This window comes from Convolutriloba macropyga, chromosome 12 (genome assembly GCF_964194025.1).
Source record: "Convolutriloba macropyga chromosome 12, txConMacr16.3, whole genome shotgun sequence".
Lineage (NCBI taxonomy): Eukaryota > Metazoa > Xenacoelomorpha > Acoela > Convolutidae > Convolutriloba > Convolutriloba macropyga.
In genome coordinates this window covers 35450417-35471739 of record NC_134479.1, presented here as the reverse complement: position 1 = coordinate 35471739, position 21323 = coordinate 35450417, and the positions used below count along the sequence as shown (strand labels likewise).

The window sequence follows — 21323 nt, the reverse complement described above, 5'->3', positions numbered from 1 at the left end:
TATAGTGAATATACGATGAAGATGAATACATGCTAGCATATATACTCAATCTACCTTTGGCTCTATATTCTTCTGGTTCTTTGTTGTTATATACTTAAAACGTTACAGCATGCATTAAAATACACGTGCATGTAATATTGAATACAAAAATAACATTCGTTCATTTTTTTTATTTGAATGCTTGCTTGCAGAACGGTTTCTATGATTAAGTATTTCCTTTTAAAATAAAGACTTTATTATTCAGCGCTTCTGTTTTAAATTTCATTATCACTGTGTTTGCTTTTATTTACTGTCGGTTTTTGATTTTTAAATAACTAAAATTAAAAATGCATGTTTTTGACACTATAGAAATCCAGTGCAACTCCAAAACCAAATCCATCCGGTTATGTACCGGAGATTTATCTCGAGTTCCAAATGAGTGGAACACCGATTTCCTCTTAATTTCGGCTTTTCCAAACGATTACTCCCCGACTCCAAGTTCGGTCGTGGGAGCTCTGAACAATCGAGGAATAAGCGTTCGGAAACTGTCGAAGGAAAAAGAGGAAGATTTACGCGCCCATTTTTACTGCTGGTATTCGAAACCCGTTTCGGATGTTATTACGGAAGCGAAAGATTGCCCTTTCAAGAGGTTGATGTGTTTTGAGAACCCGATCACACCAGGTCGCAATTCAACCCCAGTTGCCGAAGTCGGAACTATGTTCAGAGGATTGACAACTGTGAGGTTCGTAATATTTCATTTTTTTCTAATTTGTTGAGTAACAAAAATAACTAAATGCAAACTAAACTATGACATCTAAACTATGAGTGACAATCCTCACTTTGAGCAGACCAATCAAGACTGGGGGAAATGAGCGCTTTTCCTTACGTTTTATATGACCCTAAATTTTGCGAATAAATTTGCATTCATTTGTAAGTGGAGTTCACAAACAACCTCTATACATGTATTCTTAATTGCCACTTGTGAGCAACGCTTACCTTAAATTTTTTTGTTGGATTTTGAAATATATAAGCAAGAAACCGTAAGCAAAGTTCACAGAAAAGAAATTTTGAAAACACTTACGAAAAGTTGCAAGTAGATTTCACGCTCTCAACGCTAGTACTTTTTAAGATTTGATGTAATTAAATTCCACGCGCTTTGTAATTAAAATCCACTTTTAATGTATTCAAAATTTTCGCTTAGTGTAATTGATGTCCACGCCTTTGATATTTACAGCTTTTATGAAAGCAGATTTTTGAAAATTCAGGTAATTATAATTAAAAATCCATTCAATAAGGGAAATTTGTGAAATTAGTCTAGTCAAATCCACTAAATTAACTATTAACCGTTTTTAAGCAGAGAGTTTTTGTGAGCCTGTGAACGTTTTTGATCTGAAATGTTTGACAGTGACCGTATTTTACTGGTGCTTCCGGATACTTTTGATATTTTTTGAAAAACTCTGAGCAGAATAATGAACTCCAAGCTGCTTGAGAAATTTTTGCAGAACGTAAGGGTGCAAAACTAAACTTCATAGAAACTGCAAAAAAATAATTAAGACGTAAAAAGACACTCGCTCTGTTTCTGCCCTTTTATCTCAAATATTTTTGTCTCATACAAAGATTACTGAATGTTTAGTTCTTAAAAAAAGTGGACAAATTGTTGTTCCTCTCAAAATTGTGCGTATCAAAAGTTTGACGAAGCATTAACATTTTACATATTTAGAACCAAAATTTTCAAAGAGGATAGTTACCTGGAAAAAATTTAGATACTCAAATTTTATTCAAGACAATATATCAACAACAATAAATTTAAAAGAAAACACTGGAAATCAGAAAAATTGGTTCCAAAAAATCCTTTGGTTGGAAAAATTTGAAAAATATGTTAGATGAAAAAATATTTGATTGTTTACGACCAGAAGCATTTGTTTTGTGCAGTTTTGTCCCTCATTTGAATAAAAAATGTCGAGTTTTTGCGTAAAAATTGCTTGCAATTAAGTGATCGTCAACAGCAGAATGTTGAGAGTAAAAACCTCAGAACATTTTACACAAAAACTTTTCATATTTCAAAGGAGTATGAATGTTTGATTCCGGACTAATCAATATATCAGAACGCAAACACTGCAATATTTCAATAACTAAATATAATAGTAAGTTACAATTTTGTTTAATTTGTCATATATATATTTATATATATACATATACATATAAATATACATATATATATATATATATATATATATGCATATATATATATATATATATATATATATATATATATATATAAATATATGACATATTAAACAAACTTTTAACTTACTAATATATATTTAGTTATGGAAGTTTTGCAGTGTTGGCATTTCTGATATATTGATTAGTCCGGGATCAAACTTTCTTACTCCTTCGAAGTATGAAAAATTTTTGTGTAAAATGTTTCCAGGTTTTTTACTCTGAACATATAAACGTGAAATTCGATGGTTACTGGGATGAAAGCATAACCACTACTATTCAGAATAATACTCGTCTCCATAGACCTGTAGTTAGACTCTCATTTGACTTCTTTTAAGAAAATAGAAGATGCAATTTTCCCCTCAAGAATTTCTAAGAACCTAATCTTCCTAAGTGCCATCCTAAGAACCCATTTTTTTGGTTTCATACAATGATCAGTTATGGGTTATTAAGATCCCAGTTAAACACAAATTTGTCTTAGCATGTTCCTATTGTAATTTTGTTTTATCTTTATTTGATATGAGGAGCGTCTACCGTCTTTAAAAAGCCTTTTGGTGTCATACTAAGGATGTTAAAATATTTGGGTTTTCTTTTTTTATCAAATAGTTTTTTCTATGTTTCAGATTAGGATGACATGATTGCATACGAGGACCATTTGTGATTTTTGACAAGGACCATAAACTTTGTAAGAGTGAATCTTAGCGCTTCAGGATTATTTTATTTATGAGTTGTCGGATCCCATGCATGGGTTAGCAACGGAAAGTTTAAATTTTTTACATCAATCTGGTACGGTTAGTTTTGTTTCCTTGTAGGATAGTTGGCATGGACAGAATGAAGACATGTATATTCCTAGTTCAGTTCAACCTCTGAGTAAATGAATGAAGAAAATATTTTATTGATTAACAAATTTCATTAGTATTCAAGGAAAGATCCCCAGAAAAATAGGACCAAAAACACAAAAATCACACACAGGCATACCAATTTTGCACACAAAAAACATGCTACTGCAAATGATGTATTTGTTTGTTTTTAGTAAAAGCGTTCCTTTTTTGTTTTTACAATAACAGCTTATTCTTCTTTCATATCTCAAGAGAAAAGAAACCAACAATGAAATGGATAAGGCAGTTGCAAACACTTCTTGAAATGTTTACAAATATAAAATAGAAGCCATTTAAACATTTTTTTCTCCTTGTTTCAGCAACATGGGGAGTGACTTGAGAGTGGTATCTTCTCTTCTGAAAACAGGTGACAGTGGACATGACAAAAAAGTCATGCTGAAGGCAATGGTGAACAGCTGTGCTCACTGGATGGTGGCCGGACTTCCCATTGAGACATTCTCAATTGTCCTCTTCAGCAAAGGAGACGTGGAAGCTGCTAAAAAGGTAAGTTATTATAGAATTTTTTCCATTCTCAGTGTTATACTAAGTCACATCTTCACATCTTGTTCCCACCTTTTTGGGGAAAAAATGGGAGGCTCTCATGCCACCCCCCTTTTTTGTTCATTTTTCGAATTTTTTGCTCGTTTTTTATTAGTTTTATAGTTTTGAATTTTACCCACGTTTTTTGAAATAACCGTGAGCACAGTATACTAACTGTGTTTGCTTAGAATAATTTTGACTCTTTTGAAGGCATCCCAGACCAATGTATGTGGAATCACTTTAATGTTCTATGAGCCCAAAATTTCACAGATTTTAGCGGTGAATTTACATAAATTCTGCGCTCTTGAAAAAGTGTCCAAACTATGTGAGATAAGCGTTGATTGCGATGGAATTACATAAAATCACAGCTTAATTTCACCACTAGAGTAAGGGGTGAACTAACAAAAAATCCCCACGTTTCACCATTAAAATATGTAATTTCACCGCGAAAAATAGCAAATCTCAAAAAAATTCGCATGTTTTACAGAAAGTAGAGTGAATTTGATTTATATTAAAAACCAAAATACTACAGGTTAGTGAGAGATGGCGCAGCGGCAGAAGAAGTACATGACATGCTGGAGGTGTGAGATTCGAAAACGGTGAAATGAGGTGACTTTTTGTAAGTTCACCGCTTACTATAGCGATGAAGTTGCATAATTTCGCCGCTTTTCACCGCAAAATTATGTACAAAATGTGCGATGAAAAAACAACTTTTCACCACTTATCGTACATACTTTTCCAATTTTTCCACGACCCGGGTTATAACAAAACTTCTTGTGACTAATTTCTTGCTGATTCTATTTTCTTATTGATCAGTTTGCGCTATCACCCAAAACTCAAACGCGGTGTCAAACTCTGTTTCTTTATACTGTTACCTAGCGTCGGCAACCTAAACTCAAAGTTCATTATTAGTTCCCTTTAACAAAAACCAAAGACTTCTTCTAAGAGTTAATGTCTGCTGCTTTTGATTTTAATACATTCCGCTCAAAAACTAAAGTGACAAAATCCGGACAAATTGTATCGTCCAGAATACTAGTTTCAGATCAAACTAGAACCGTTAGTGCTTATTGATTAAAAAACTCAAACTTAAGCAACAGATCTCATAAAACATTGAAAAAATGTAAAGAATGCGTGGCAATGCGTGAGCTAAATAATTTGTTCTTCTTAAATAATTTGCACTGATCTTCTTAATGTTGTCAATATTTTGAATAAATTTGGCCGGCTCTTCAGAACTACGAGAACGAGATGATTCGTTACCAGTTATTTTAAGAAGATAAAGGACACTTATAGGGCAAATTTCTCTGCCTTAATTTTGAATTAAGAGCGCGTTTTGAGACTTGCAAATCAAAAACTATAAAGCTATTCAATTTTTAAAACTGGCAAAAGAAAATGAAAGACAAGATGAAACAGTTGCAACACTGTAGATAAGTATGGCATACTTTAGTATGAAATATTTTAACCATAACTACTAAAAACAGGTTTAACATTGGGTTTAACAATTATATTGAACAGCTGTTACTGATTCAATCAAACTTCTCAAAAAATCGTTAATTTTTTGCCAGCCTTCTTTTTGATCAAAAACTTTTGGAAGAAAAAAATTGGCTGCATTGCACTTTCTAATATAGTGATCTATTAAATTGTGTATATCCTAATGTCGGAACAATCTGTTCCGCGCACAGTATAGGTTTTTAAAATGACATACTTTAAGCTATGTTAGTTTATGTTATAATGGCTAGTGATCACAAAATCGCGCCATCGTTAACCAAAAGTTTGAGCGAAGTTTATAATATTGAAAAAAGGATCAGATCCTTGTTTATATCACAACTGTGAAAATTTTGAGCCCCCGTTGCTCCAGATTGGTATACTTTTGTTTGCAAAATTCTTTTCCCTACAACAAACAAATTATTCTAATATGTTGAATCAATAAACGTGTAATAAATTGGTTATAATGTGTGTATTTAAGCACTTCAGTAATATTTCCTTCAATTTATATCTATAATGGCCCTGATTTGAATAAATATTCGGATCTTTTCCGTTTGTGCACCCCCCCCCCCCCCCCCAGCTTAGTGGGTGCTCATTATTTGCAACCCCTGACACAGGTGCTATATTTTTACATAATGATTTACCATGTAATGGCGCGTGCTCTGTAACTGGGGAGGGGGGAGGGGGTGGGGGGCGAACGTACTGGGGGGCACAAGCGGAAAAAAAATCCAAAAATTCTGCTATTTTGAATGTTCATTGAGCGTTTTAAAGTAGTTTCGGAAAAACGTCCCGCGGAAAAAGTCCCCAAAGAGCCCACGACTAAAAACCTACGCACTTGACTTTCGAAGCGATGAAGCATAGTTGTAATTGAATGGACTAGATTACAAAATAACTATTCCAGTAAAAAAAACGAAAAGTTTAAATAGATTTTCGAAACGATAATTTCCACGCACTTGCTCGCAATTTTTCATTGGTTGATATTCGTGTGCAGATTCTAGGAGGGGGGGGGGGGGGGGGGGGGGGCTCACTTCAATGGCAGTAACTATCTTTTTCTTTAATCGCGTGATTTCCCCTCTTTGTTGAGCCACAGCAAATTGTTGAGGCGCCTGTTGTCTATGTCGCTTAAGGCCTGCGAGAATTTTAGACTTCGGGCTCACATGTGTAAATCATCGACCTAAATCCTTCCTTGGAAACCATTCTTGGTTCTGGATGGGTGCTTTATAGTTTGATGGTACACATTCCACATTACAAGAGGAAAGCGTTATTTTTGGCTATTCCAATTTGTGTTGATGCGGCCGAGATATGTTTCCTCGAAGTACTCAAAATGGTGCTAGGAAGATTGGCTGACAGGGCGTTTAGCCGACAAGGAAAAATGAGAAATTTAGCCGATAGTTTTATCACCACGGATAGGCCTTCGGATAGACCTTCGTTACGCTAGTTGACGGTATATTTGTCCGCTTAGGAAATAGGGATTTAAATTAGCCAATCACAGAGCTTCAGAATTAATTTCATCGCTCATTTTACTTAAATTGTCGGCTAAATTTCTCATTTTTTGGTTGTCGGCTGAACGCCTTGTCGGCCAATACGGCGATCACCACTCAAGATACTCAGTATGTTCGGGGGGGGGGGGGGGGGGTAATGAAAGTGCTGCAATGATGCGGAAATTTTTTAAATGTTCCAGACGTACAGTGTACTGATCAAACACTTTGGGGATCTCAAAAGTGAAATAAATGAGCTTGTGAAGAAACAAACAGAAGCTGACGAAACGGGAGAGACGTTTGACTTCTATCTTTCTTACAGTGGACAGGACGACAAATACGCAAAACAGTTCAGCAAGTAGGATTAAAACCAAGTTGCTATTATAGATCTCTAAAGCTTTTTTCTCGCAACCCCACTCTTTTTTTAGCCTCTCATAAAGGTATATTCAAAATATACCGGATAATTCAACCCGTTAACAGGCTATGCCAACATTTATTGTTGAAATGCTACACAATTGATGGTCCTCACCGGCTAATGCAAAAACACAAAGCAGTTTGTATGCATCCTTTTGTTTAAACACTTCAAGTCTAACTGAAATCTCGGTCAACTGTTGATTGACATGTCCACATGCTCTGGAACAAACATGCTTCCAAACGTATCTGCCTGTTTAACTGAACTATTAGCTGAACTAAACGTGCTTCTAATCCTGCAATCGTGTTTAGAGTGATGAAGGCACAAGCGTCTTCTATCCGTTTCTTTGACGAGAGAGAAACGCTTTCTGAAGAGTCTTCATGGCAGTCTAAGATGTACAGTAATGTCAAAGCGTCTAAGAAGGTTGTTCACTTTCTTAGCCCACCCTACTTGAAGGTCAGTTTAGTCAGTTTAAAATGTGTCTATATGCATATAACTCCTTTTTATCTTTTCCCATTTAAAATATTCGGCAGATTGATCTCATTCGGTCTAAAGGGGGAGCAATCTTACATACGATAAAAATTACCATTATGGTACCTATCTCACCATAGAAAGGACCATATATGGTCAATCACAGCCAGTAAAAAATTTGTTTATGTTTCTGTTGTGGTGACTAAGGCGCCATATATGGTACTCGCTATGGTACGTAAGTGTCCATATGAATATTTGACACAAGCATTTTTTTTAAAAGCTCGATGGACCAAATGTGGTCCGTTCTGTGTTAAGTAATGTATCATATATAAATTTTTACGATCGTTCTATCCCAGTTCGACGTGTCAAGACTGACTAGACCTCTGCTCAGGCCATCTTCCAGCGCACGCTCGTACATGGTGCGCAGGTATTACATGGTCTGTGAAGTCTTCGAGAGTACTTTAGTCTGTACAATGCTCTGAAACTTGTCTGATTAGAGGCGGATTGAAGCAAATACTAGTCTGATCAGAAACTGTTTTAAGCGCACTCTTTAGTTAATTTTTTAAAAACATTTTTTAACATGAGGGACGCTGGCGCCGCCAAGAGGCAACCATACAGCAGCGTTTTTATTGAAGACTTATCTAGGTTCTGGTGGGGCTGATCAGAACCAGGGGGTCCAGCTGATAGCAAACGCCAATCCTTTTTGGAGGAAAATTCCCTTAACTGTTGATTAAAATGTTTTTATGGAAAGGTGTCTAATTTTCTTCTATCGAGTCAGAAATATGCACCAAAGTCATACTAACTAGATTATTTTCTGGACACTTTGGTTTTTTCATTTATAATACTCGTGGGATTGGCTTTTACTTAGTTGAAAGTTTTACTAAAAGACATTAATTTATATGGAATGAGTGTAATCAGAGGCTATTTCGAGCGCACTTTAATCTGATCATAGGCAATTTTGTGCGCACTTGAGTCTTATCAGAAGCAATTTTGAGCGCACTTGATTAGGATCAGAGGTTGAATCAAGCGCACACTTGTTTGCTCAGAGGCGGAGTTGAGCGCACATTTGTCTGATCAGGATTGGCTTTCGACCGTACGTCATTCTGATCAGAAGAGGCTTTCGAGAACACTTCTAGCGCACGAGGAATTTTGAGCGCGCAATATTCTGACCAGAGGTTACTTCGGTCTAGGTCGGTATGATCAGAGGTCACTTTTGTCTTGACGGTCTGATCAGAGACGATTTTGGTCTGGACAACAACCTGGGATGTTTAGTAAGTTTCCGTAAAATCCATATAATGCGTTTTATGATTGGTAAATTTCTATCTTGGTGGTAAAACCGGGTTGTTTATGATGCCTATTACCGTACTTACTTGAATGGAATCCTCGTAACTTATGAAGTCCCACATATTTATTCTTCAATTTTAAGGCAGCAGAGTGTGTTGAGCAGTTCAACATTTCATACTGTCTGAACAACTCTATTGGGAGTCTATTAGCTCCCCTTTTTCTGGACGAAGGGACAGCCTTGCCCAACTACATGAAGTCGATCCAGTGGTTCAACTGTCACAAATACGACATGAACAAAATGGCACAGGCTGTCAAACAGGTAAAAGAAGCTTTTTAAATATGTCGCACGATTCATATTTTTTGGATCCATTCTGTTTCGCTCAAAATCCTTTAATGCTCATTCTTGTCCGATATAATATAACAGAGAAGCTAACGTTGTCACATCTACAGTTTTTTTTCAATTTACTATATAAAAACAAGCGTCATTTTTTTTTTTCAAACGTGCATTTAATATATGTCTTATGGCCCTGGACGCCGAGTTACACGTCAATGCATAACTTTATTATTGACTTCTTCATTATCATTATCACGCAAAAAGAGATACCGGCTCTGTAGCATAGTGGTTAATGCGCCGGTCTTGTAAACCGGAGATCAGTGGTTCAAATCCGCTCAGAGCCTCTTTTACTCACTCTTTTTGAAGTTGAAGTAGACATCCTGTTCTCTATAGAACAACAATAAAATTTAACTTCCAATCAGCTTTGGGCTCATTGAATTTCATTAAATTTTCAGTAATTAGGGTTCTTCAAAATATGACCAACAATAATCAACATTTCATTCTTTTGGATTTACTCTGTTTCACTCCCCCTACTCCTAGCCTTTTGCATACCCTTTGAATAGCCTTTTTAGGTCTTTCCCATTAGCCCACTTGAAATTATAACCCCCCATTATGGTATAATTACCATGATTGGGGGACGGGGCTATATGTTATCTGACCATTGAGCTGGGGGCTATAATGGGAAAGACCCGCCTTTTTCATAACTTCCATATAAGTTTTTTTTAGAATAGGAAAAATTGAATTAACAATTAACTTGGTTACCATGACTAGGTTTATAAAACAGCAGATCACCAGTTTAATAAATCAATTTTCAATAGTCCATTTCCAGATATGAAATTTATGTTTCTATTCTCCCCACTTTGGTCAGGTAAGAATAAAAACTCATAATTAATTAAACTTAATCAATCGTGCTTTCATTTGGAATAGTAAAACCCACACAATCGGGTTTTAAACTAGGATAGTGGAACCCACACTTTTTGGTTTGCAAATGGGATACTGAAACCCGCACAATCGAAAGTCATGAGACATTGAGGAGTCTTCTTTTACTTGCAGCTAGCTCACAGTTCTGCACTTCTTGCTCTCAACATTATAGCGTTTCCTCGCATTAGTGTGACTGAAACCGATTGCGCAAGTCTGCTGAAAGCAACTGACAAACCAACTGAGTCCAAACTTCTGTTGTCAGTGAGCAGAGCTATGCGCTTCAACGTCTTTCTGACCAATTCAGAATGTCCTGCAAATGATTCAAAAGCCATGGGAATAAATTGAACACCTATGTTGGCACAATGTTGGGAATATTGCTCCAACTTCCTGTCTTCCGCAGCTCTCAAGGCAAAACCAGATTTCCTCACCGCATTTGAAATAATACTTGGTTGCAGTGGGGAGGTAATGGTTATAACCAGAGCTGCCGGTTGCCCAGCAGACCAACAAGGTAAATACACATCTCGAGGTCGAGAATTTGTTTCTGGTATTAGGTTTTCTGCTCGCAAACTGGTAACAGGTTGGCAGCGCTGCAAGTGGAAAAATTATGTCCCTTAGGCGGTCGTGTCGCGAAATCATATCGCCCCGCCCATGACGCCGAACAGCATGATCACCGAGTGTATCCAAAGATCCTCTTTTACAAGAGGGACCTTTCCTTTCTCTTTCATATATGGGAGCGCCAAGTCTGTACTTCACAGTTGCACGAAACTCGTTTGGCATAAAATGGAGGCCGAGAGCCGGTATGGGAGCTGCCGATTACCACGTTCCTGATTGAGGATGAGAGAGTGACAATAAACGAGCTTTTTCTCTTTCGGACGTTTGATTTTCAAGTAATATATTGAGAGCAACTTCTTTGAGGACTTCCTTTATTTTGCTTTGAGTAAGCTGCGATATTGACAAACCATTTATTTCATCAATCATTTTGGTAAAAGTGTGATCTGCTGTCGGACATTGGCCAGCTTTAAGCTCTACTAATGTAGTTGACTGCGATATCGAACCAATATAGGCTGCTTTTATCTGATCAGACGCTCGTCGGATTCCAATTCCAGTCTTTTTGATAGACAAACAAGTTTGATGCCATGATTAATTGGAAAAGACTGTTCCCAGTATATTCTCAAAAGTTTTCATGTGAAGCGAGTCAAATTCATCAAAATTATTTATAGCTTCATCTGATGGTGTATTGCAGCGCAGTGAATACACCATTTTTGGTGTACCCAGGCAATTACGTAGAATGCCAAGAGCACACTGTGGGTCGTTTATGTACTCGAGGTTCTCCGGAAAATTTTCGATCTTTTGAATACGTTTATGTATCAAGGAAGCAATGAAGCGGGGGATCCAACAGCAGCACCCAGTATTTAAAGTGCCTCTCTACTGTTTCTTTTAATTCTGCTATCGATCGTGTTCAGAGCTCTTTTTGACCAGACCTCACATATGTCTCTTCTGAGTTCTAGGCCGCAAGTTTTGTCCAATACAGTCAATATATCTAAAGCCTCGTTCAGTTCGGGTTCTGTTCCAGCAATAATAACATCTTCAAGGTACCATCAGTTATGGGTAAGATTATTTATTTTTGATTCAATCTCTTCTATTATAGACCACAAGGTTAGGGAGAACAACAGAGGACCCAATGGCTCTTCTTGGTGCACTCCAGATTGACTCGTTAGATTTGTTACTATAATAAAGATGACTGTGCTTTGTACTTTTAGCTCCACACTTGACTCCTACACCAAGTTGTTTAGATGAGAACAGTTTGGCCGACTCTGTTTGTGTTTGTTTGGCTATGCATTTTGCAACCCAACGTCGCAAGACCTTGCCCCCAGCTATCGGACGTACACCACCTTTTAGTTTCTTTAAAGCAGTTAAAGAAGCACTGCAGAAAAGAGGTGCCACTGACACAGGGAGCTGACCTCTGCTGGCAAAATTCACTAGCTTTGTTATGCCTGTAATAGCTTGTTTAGGTTGATCAGAAGCAGCGCAATTAACTGCGTGCAAAAGGTGTTCAGGGTACATTTTAGATGGACCAACAGCTGAGAAAATGGGAAAGGCTTCAATTTGGCCAAATACAGTTGGCTCACCAAACTTATGAGCTTGAGAGCTGTAATCTTGAAACCGCAGCCGGGGTTTTTCTTCCAAAGGGTGTAGAGTTTTGAGCCCTCTGAATGTTTGCATATTATCTGGCGCTACTCCATCGGATGATAGAATTTTTGCTGCTCTCCCGAATTGGCCTTGGAGGCACAGCGCCTTAGCACGAGCTGCAAGTGCTTCTATGGTTTCAGTAACAGTTTTTCTTCATTGCTTCATCGATGCAGCTTCATACCAAACTCCGGCGTAGTCCCCAGCTTTCCAGCGCTCAAACGTTTTTGACAGTAAGTTTTCCTGATTTTGTTTTTGGTTATTTTTACCCCTATTAGATGCTCTTAATGTGCTTTTACTAATGGAAAAAAGCTTCTTGCAGTTTTCTGAGCAGTTTGCCTGTGAGATACATCCCTCAATAGTTTTGGTGAGAACGTCAGACCAATTGAGTCGAAATTTGACCGGTATGTACCGTAGTGTTAGAATGTGTTTCCTGCAAATTGTTTCCATGTCTTGCAGTCCAATAGGATTTATGTTTGATGCACCAGGACTGACCTCGGCGCTACTTAAACTGGTTTCTATTTCGCCAGTCAAAACTATCTCGTCAATGCGGGCTGCTATATCACGTGGAATCTTTTTTGTGTTTGACAATAAGGAGCTAAATTGAGCGTATGCCCAAATGGATCGTGAGCACACCCATTTATCAAAATGTAGTCCCCAACCTGAATAACTGATTTAAGTTTTGTTGTTTTTGTGGTTTTTCACAGTTAATTGAAACGGTCTGTCTTTTGTATCAGGATGAAACAGCACTGTATCAACAGGAACTTGAAAACGGGGATCAGAGTCGTCAACTGTCAAGTTGGTCATTGACTGTGTTAATCCAGAGGATTGGTTTCCTTCATTTAAAGTGTCTGATAACACACTGTTTTCAACAAAACTAGAACTATCTGCTGTTGTACATTCATTACTTTGAACTGGAGAAGCTTTCATTTTGTTTCCGTTTCTCTTTCCCATTTCTCGTTCTTATTTTCCAAATAAAAAGTGTAGCTTCTTATATATCGAAAGATTTTTCTTGCATTATCTTGGGGCTGCTGACTGCGTCACAAATTTTAATATCGGATACTGAAATATCTATAAATATTGTTGTTCTCTTCTTAATGAATAACAAAAACGTGGGGGGAACTTTACTTGAAAAAAAAACAACCGCACGAGCAACCAAATACTATCAAAATAGAAACAATCTCACCGGGGGACTGCCATTTTTCATCTTGCCCCAAGACCCAAAATTACTTCCAATCAGCTAAAGTAACAAACAGGACGGAAAAACATAGTAATCTTTGCTAATTTTCTCTTTAAGAGCTAACCGGGCACGTGCGCACGGTAGTGAGGCGAAACAGAACAGATCATTTTTAAAAAGTAAGAAGCGGAGGCGCCGGGGGTGGGATTGCTTGTTGAGAAGATCATGGTGGAGTTTGCCATAAAATTTCTAATAATTTAATCATAATTTATATTTTCCTTAAAAGCCAAAAATAACGATCAGTTTTATTTTTTAAAAAATTTAAGTAAAATTGTCGATAATCATGGCCGTTTTCACAATAACTATGGACACCTTAGCTATTTTTTAGTTATGATAATTAGTCAATGTTTAATGTTGTTATGACAAAACTCAAAAGTTGGTTTGTGTTTCGAAAGAGGGCCTGAAACAAGTCGGAGCTTACAGAAATCATAAAGCGGATCTTTTCTGTTTCGCCCCAGTGTTTTTTATGACCCCCAGTTACAAATTATATGTTGTTATATAGCACGTTACTATGTAAGAAAATAGCACGTGCGCTTGGGGGTCATAAAAGATTTATGCTCAGCTCACTAAGCCGGGGAGGGCGAAACAGAATAGATACCATAAAGCTCTTTAGCATCCAATTTCTAACCAAACCTCAGGTTTTGCAAATTTCAGATCTACAACGCTTTAATAGCGGAAGCTAAAATTCCACGCGACAAAATGACAGCCGAATCTAAAACCGAAGGTGCAGCTTATGTTCCGAATTACGATGTGTTTATCTCCTATGCCCACAAAAATAAAGACATCATGAACTCAATCCGAGAGAAGTTGGACCCGTCATTACAGGTGTTTCTAGACAGCGAGGAGTTACGTCATGGGTTCCAGTGGCAACAGGTTGAAAATCATGATGATGTCCAACTTATAAGCTTTATTAGCAAAAGGCAAATCGAATCATATCTGGCTCGTCATTGGCAATTTTCTTACTTTTCACCTTCACGTCCAAGTGACTCTAAGTATAAATTTCCTAAAGTAAAATATGACTAAATCTTGCCAAAATGCAAAAATGATCTAAATACTTCTGGATATACTCACAGTCCAACAAAAATTTGGGTAGTCAGCTCTGGAGAACTGATGTTCAAAACAATTCCCATAGGTTTACACAGAACAATTAATTTGCTTGACTAAAATTCTTCGTAAAAGATTATCCACTGCGGAAAAAAGTATTCAATAAATTATTCGATTTCCGCATTATCATACAGGTTCTCAATGCAGTAGAAACTGAGCGTCAAAACGGTTTTGTATTATAACGGTTTTTATAACTGCTCATTATTTACGTTGTCGTTCCATGTATGCGCATATGTTTGTTCTAAGATCGAAGCTGCATTAAAAACTATGCATATTCACACTGTTATGAAACATTTTTGAAAATAAAAAAATATATATTGGACATCATCAATCATCTTCAATCGAACAGGCTATCTATGAGTCACTGGAGAGATCGACTGTAATATTCGCAGTTCTTTCAGACGAGTATTTCGATTCCGCTGTCTGCAGGGAAGAGTTTCATTTGGCGACCGCAGCAGTTCTTGCAGGTAATTATATTTGGCTCATCAGGTATACCAAAAACGCAAAATACACCGCACATTCCACGCCATAGTCCTTATTTCGCAGAATGGCTATAAGCATAAGTTATACACTCATGATAATACTATATCCAAATTTTTTTTGCAGTTATCTGACGGTAATGTTACCAGACTCGGGCAAGGTTATGCAAAACGGGGAGAATTGCATAGTCGAGACCGGATGGTTATCTTAATGGAATCTGTCAGATTCTGACAGATAGATGGTTATCTTTCAAAATCTAGCAGAAAAATGACAATCTTCAAGGTTCTGCCAAAAAAAGTTTATCAGGCAGAATCTGCCAGAAAAATAATTATCTGGCAGAATCTGCTAGAAGAATGGCTATCTTGTAACATTCTGGCAGAAAAATGGATATATTGCAAGATTCCGATTAAAGGGGATGAGTTCGTTTCATTTGAGCTGCATTTCAATTGGTTAATAATATCTAATCTTCTCAAATTATTTTCTCAGAAAATTATTTGCAGTACAGTTGTCTTATTGATTTGATAAAAGAGCACGAAAAATTTTGCAAAAAATGTTACACAGTGATTGACGAAAAGTTGCTTGATATGATGGTTTGCTGAGTTGCTTTTTCAAAATGTTCAGTTGGCTATATTTTACGTAGTGTACATGACATGCTTATTGTGTCTAAATGAAATACAAATTTTTACAACAAACTCATTATCTCATTTCATCAGTTTTTCATAAATTTTATTAATTTTTGCCAGAATACATTACAAGCACACTTAATGTTATGTTGTTGCACAGTAAACTTACATAAACGAATTCCCAGAGAAGAATCAGTCCCGAAAGAATTCCCAATAAGTTTCATATTACAGGAATCTTAAAAAACAAATAGATATCTTTTGATAATCTGACAGAAATTTGATATCTTGTAAGACCCAGGCACAGAAATGGTTCTATTGTAGTAATCTGACAGAAAAATGGTTATCTTGTAGGAATCTGGCAGAAAACTGGTTATCTTGTAGGAATCTGGCAGAAAAATGGTTATCTTTTAGGAATCTGGAGGAAAAATGGTTATCATGTAAGAATCTTCAAGAAGTTTCTGGCAGAAGATGCATCGTCTTGTAAGAATCAACCAGAATCTGCCAGATTCCTACTAAATAACCATCCATTCTCTACCAGGGTTGTTAAATTGCGTTTGCACGTTATTTTCCAGCCCGTCAAAGGCTAAACAAGGTATAAAAAATTATCTGAAGAGCAACCATTGATAAAATTTTCTGGTTAATAAGGCAAGAAATTATTTGACAAAAAGTCAAATGCTAACGTTTTTCAGTGATTATGTGAAATCTACAATAGAATATGGTCTTTTAATTTATGAATACACGTAGAAGGCACATATTGACAAAATATATAAGATGCAAAAAAGAATATGTAGGGCCATTTTTTGCAAACAGAAAAAAACGGAGTCGATTAGAAAATGAAGACAAAAAATTTTTTGCTATTAATGTTTTGTTTTTCAAATTCAAGTTCCTTTAATTCAGAAAAACCGAGTTAGCTAATATTAAACTCATTCAGCAACCATCATGATACTAGAAGAGTTTCACTCAACATTTTATCATTGCCGAATTAAAAAGTCTTACAAATTCGCTGCGGATCAAGTTTATCATAGCATACATCTTTTCTAAAGAAAATAATTAAATTCTAGAAAGCATACGAGAACTGGCTCCAGGTGTGTCCACCCAGGCGTATATTTTCTCCTTGAAAACTTTGTTTCGTTTAAATATTGTTATGTTGCTGGTAAACTAATTCAATTCAATTCAATGTGCATTTCAAACTGCATACTTAGTTGAAAGTCTTCTAACTTCTGGGAGAATGCGATAATTTTTTTGAGTGAAATGACAACAGATACATAAATTATTTTTTTGCTTTCAGTTTTTTGCAGAAATATTTTTTTCTGCAGTTTGATCAGGCAACAATTGGCCTGGTAACTTAAAAAAAGTTCAAGTTTTATTAATAAAACATGCGTCTTTCTCTATAGCGATAAATTTTTCTTTTCCTATTTCCTTTTAAAAAGTTGGTAAACAAAACAATCGACACTTTTTTAAATAAAATCTTTTAAGTGCTTTCATACAACACCCCCAAAAAGACAAACACATAGAAAGAACTCAAGATGTCGGTGGAAAAATCATTTTACGTGCTTTTGTTGTAAATTCATTTTTGGTATAATTTTCTGAAAACTGATAATTTTGCAATATGATTGTGCTGGCCTCAACATGTATTACTCAATCAATGGCAGAATCTTTATGCAAAAGTATTACACAGAAATTAAAAAGACAATTAACAAAAATTTTCAGGCTAAGAGCCAAATAAGTTGATATTCCATTGTGACCATGACTGATTGAACTAAAAAAGTCAATTAGTTTTCTAGTGGCAAGTGCCTTAATTTTGCGGTAGTACTGGCTAGTGCACCTCTCCTTTTTTTGAAAGCAGTATTTAGGAAAACAAGAACATATTTATTTTGTTTCATTCTATTAATGAAGAGCTACTTCAATATTTGTTAGACCATTAATTAAATTCCATAATATACCGGGTCAATTTGTCATTCAAATAACATTAATGGAATTCAACTGTGAACGAATTGCAAATGTCAAGAAAATTCTTCAAGAATTTAAAAGTTCGAAAAATTCTCTTCAATAATCGATCGCTTTCTGTGAGCGTTTAATTGATATTACTTTTGTATCTCTCCGCAAAATACATCGGTCGGACAAGACTTGGCTAGACAAAAACTCCGGCTAGTATGATGTTTCTATGCCAAATACAAATACTACAATCCGCAAAAAAAATCATAAGAGAGTCTTACATGATCCTGCTAGAAAACCAGTTTTCATGGAAAACTTTTACAAGTAATCAATTTGGGTCTCAGAATAATTTTCTCTCTTACTGAGTTGAATTATCGCTCAAAGTTGAATTATTATACAAAGTTTATTTATCGTACATTGCATGTTTAGGCAAATTTGAAACAAAAGTTTCAGCAAAAATAGTTTTATCCCTTTATCATTTTAACTCCTTTAATTTTAAAAACTGCTGTTAACATTGTTTTAACCACTTTAGTTCAAATTGCTCGATGTTTTGAAAAAAAAACTAAAAGAGGAATGACTTTCACAATCACATTTCGAGTGTGCTATGCGAGATATTGAGATTTCGCGTTATCATTTTAAGTAACTTTATGAGCATGATCTCTGCTAATGGCGAATTTATTAATAAGTTATAGGAAGATTTGAAGTTTTGAAAAATTTAACGATGCCAGCAAAACTAGATTTTTCCTGCTGAGATTCAGATATACTATTTCAGCCGATAAAGTGAAATATTTGATTCCTCTGCGATCAACAGACAAACTTCAGGTCCCTTCAGAATACAAACGAATTCCCACATTTCCTCTTGGGAAAACCGACAACGACATCTCAAGGCTATGTCAAACTGCGCACGACCTTATACGGAACCCCAACGACACACCTTTAGGAAAATCTTTATTCCAAGGATGTCTATCTCAGAGAAAAGAGCAGAAACTTGGGAAGAATCTAGAACTTTCTAGAACAAAGTTTGTGGAGAGTTGGATCAAGGCGAACAAAAGCGTGAAAGTGTTCACAGAGCCAAAAGGTCAAATAGTACCGAAGTATAAATCAATCGCAGTTTTGGCATCACCGGCAAGCGATGATATCGCAAAAGCGGTCAAATTGTAAGTTTTCCTTAATTCTTACGTCCATAATTTCTTATTTCTCAATTATCTCACTAGATAGTAGAAATTATAGTACTCTTGATTTTAAATATGTCTTCAATTAAACAAACGAATTAGTTTTCAGAAAATAAGTCTGTCAAATTAATAACATTATTTTGTTGTCATAATCAATTGAAAACTACTCATTTTGTATTACGAGAAATGATTTGGGCACAAACTGTGATTTGGGTGTTATAATGCAGAAAAAACAATCTTCATATAAAATAGTGAAAGGTTGGGGGGGGGGGGCTCAAAACATCAAACAGTCTCTTTCATCTATGAAGACCGGAAGAAAATTTAGGCTAAAAATCAGTCTGTTCAGAGTATTATCAGAAAATCGATTCATTATGTTAAGACTGAGCTCAGAATAAGTTTATTATGTCCAGAATAAGCTCAGAATTTTACTATGATTTTTTCCATAAAATGCCTATAAAGTGTCATGATCAGAACTATGGGCATAGTAAAAATCATAATAAAAATACTATGATTCGGTACTGAAATATTATGAGACTCGAAATATTATGGACTGAAATATTATCACCTTAAAGAGGAACTATTTAAGCACCAGAAATGGAATACTAACTGAAATATCTCTTTTTGTAGCTCCCCAATGATACGGTTTTTGATTAAAACACAAAATGTAATTTAAAACATGATTGATTTTACACCAAGGTAAAATAAATCCTGGTTTTCATTCGTCTTTCTGCGTTTCAAACCCAACATACCCACAATTTATTATGTTTATAAACCCAACATAACGACAATTTCCTATGTTGTCAAACCCAAATTACAGAAGAAATAACGTAGGGGCTTTTATTGTTTCTGTCTGACTGAACATACCCACAATTTTCCCACGCTTAAAAACGATAATTTCTAATTTAGGGCAAAGTCTCAGAAGTTAATATCTTCTTTTGAAATGAGCTGAAGATCTTTTGTTTAAAGTATTCCATGTAGTTTAATCATCCTTCTTTTTCGTTTAGGTTGACAGCAAAAATATGCAAAAATGGTTCAACTGAGATGACTGTAAGCTGCCAACAAGACTTTCAAGAACACGAATTGAGCCGAATAATCGATTCCTCCGACGTCATTCTCGTAATCCTTGACGACAAGTTTTTCAACGACTCTCAGTGTCTGTCATTTCTGAATCTCGGATTACTCGATTGCCGACTATCGCCGAACAAGAAACGAATCGCAGTCGTTCGGAAGAACTCCAAATCAGAAGTTTCGAAAATCTACCCACTTTTAATTGACAATAAGTTTAACATGGCAGATCTACAATGGGAAAAACTTGACTTGGGCAAAAGTTTCGGGTTGTCTAAAGGGCAAATTAACTGCTTGGCCGCGGCAATTTTGTTCACGTTGTCCGAAAAAGAGCAGCAAGTTCCTTTAGCGGATGGAAGAATTCCAGTGTTAAAGAATCCATTAGAATGATAATTGAGTCTGTTTGCTGTTGTAATTATTCCTGAACATAATTTGAAGAATTTTCTGTCGTTTGTTAAAACTAATCACTTTTTTCCTATTTTCTGCATTCAGTTGTTCTTTAATTGACCAAGAAGCTTCACGCTTTTTGGTTCGTTAGAAAATAATATGGCGAAGCGAAAACAGCAAAAAAAGTAAAAATTTCTGAACCAAAAACCCAGCAGACCGGAAAACGCGCGCTTTTACTTTTTTGACGCTTATGTAGACAACGGTAACAACACCGTGAACTACTTTTCCCTTGTCCAGCACAATTTCAACTCTGATACAAAAAACAGGTAATGAAAAAAATAATGACACTTTTTCGATTAAATTAACCCGCGCATAATGTATATATTGTGGCGTAATTTTCAGAAAAGTTCGATTGTTTATAAATATATTTGTGCTTAAAATGTTAAGAAAGGTGTGAACTATGGGCAAACAGACCATAGACAATACTAATACGATATTAGGTCACTGGACGTTCATTTGAAATTATTTAAAATTTTCTCAAAATATGGATGAACGAAACAATAAACATATAAAAACTTTTACACACACACACAAACACACACACACACACACACATATATATATATATATATATATATATATATATATATATATAATTATATCTATATGCATATATATATATATATATATATATATATATATATATATATATATATATATATATATATATATGTATGTATATAATGTATATATGTATATATATATATATATATATATATATATGTGTGTGTGTGTGTGTATACCATTTGAGAAAACAAAAGTGTAACAATTTTTTTACTGGCAAATGTAGTAGAAGGTCGAGGGATTTTTTGATTATGTAGACGTCAAAACAACTATAAGAACTTATTGTCCCTCTTAGAAAAATTATTACTGCTCGCTGCATACAATTCGTCGTTGATAAATCATTCAAAATGTGAGAAAACATTGAAGCATATTGCAAAAATTATGATTCTCTGTTAATCACGTTGGAATTATTTTAACAGAGCGAAACATTGATTTTTCCTCCTTTTCACTACAAGTGTTGAACAAGAAAATACGTTGATTCTTTTGTATCAAATGAGATACAATCAT

At 35.6% G+C, this 21323-nt stretch overlaps 1 protein-coding gene and 1 non-coding gene across 2 annotated transcripts; both read left to right on the top strand.

The window, feature by feature from the left end:
• On the top strand, positions 1-20255 carry LOC142350993 (uncharacterized). Its single transcript, XM_075403031.1, has 9 exons — positions 1-721; positions 3401-3584; positions 6784-6938; positions 7304-7448; positions 8890-9066; positions 14081-14299; positions 14880-14997; positions 18341-18725; positions 19745-20255. The coding sequence occupies exons 1-9, from the start codon at positions 327-329 to the stop codon at positions 20193-20195; spliced, it is 2229 nt and encodes a 742-aa protein (XP_075259146.1). The 5' UTR covers positions 1-326; the 3' UTR covers positions 20196-20255.
• On the top strand, positions 9353-9425 carry Trnat-ugu (transfer RNA threonine (anticodon UGU)). The gene has a single exon. It is a non-coding gene; the product is annotated as a tRNA-Thr (tRNA).
• Positions 20256-21323: the final 1068 nt, after the last annotated feature.

What these genes read in the sequence shown, in the direction of transcription:
- LOC142350993 (XM_075403031.1), top strand. Translation starts at nt 327, where the DNA reads ATGCATGTTTTTGACACTATAGAAATCCAGTGCAACTCCAAAACCAAA. An exon ending in AGAGGATTGACAACTGTGAG is followed by an intron (nt 722 to 3,400) that starts GTTCGTAATATT and finishes TCCTTGTTTCAG; the next exon opens with CAACATGGGGAGTGACTTGA. An exon ending in ATCGCAAAAGCGGTCAAATT is followed by an intron (nt 18,726 to 19,744) that starts GTAAGTTTTCCT and finishes TTTTTCGTTTAG; the next exon opens with GTTGACAGCAAAAATATGCA.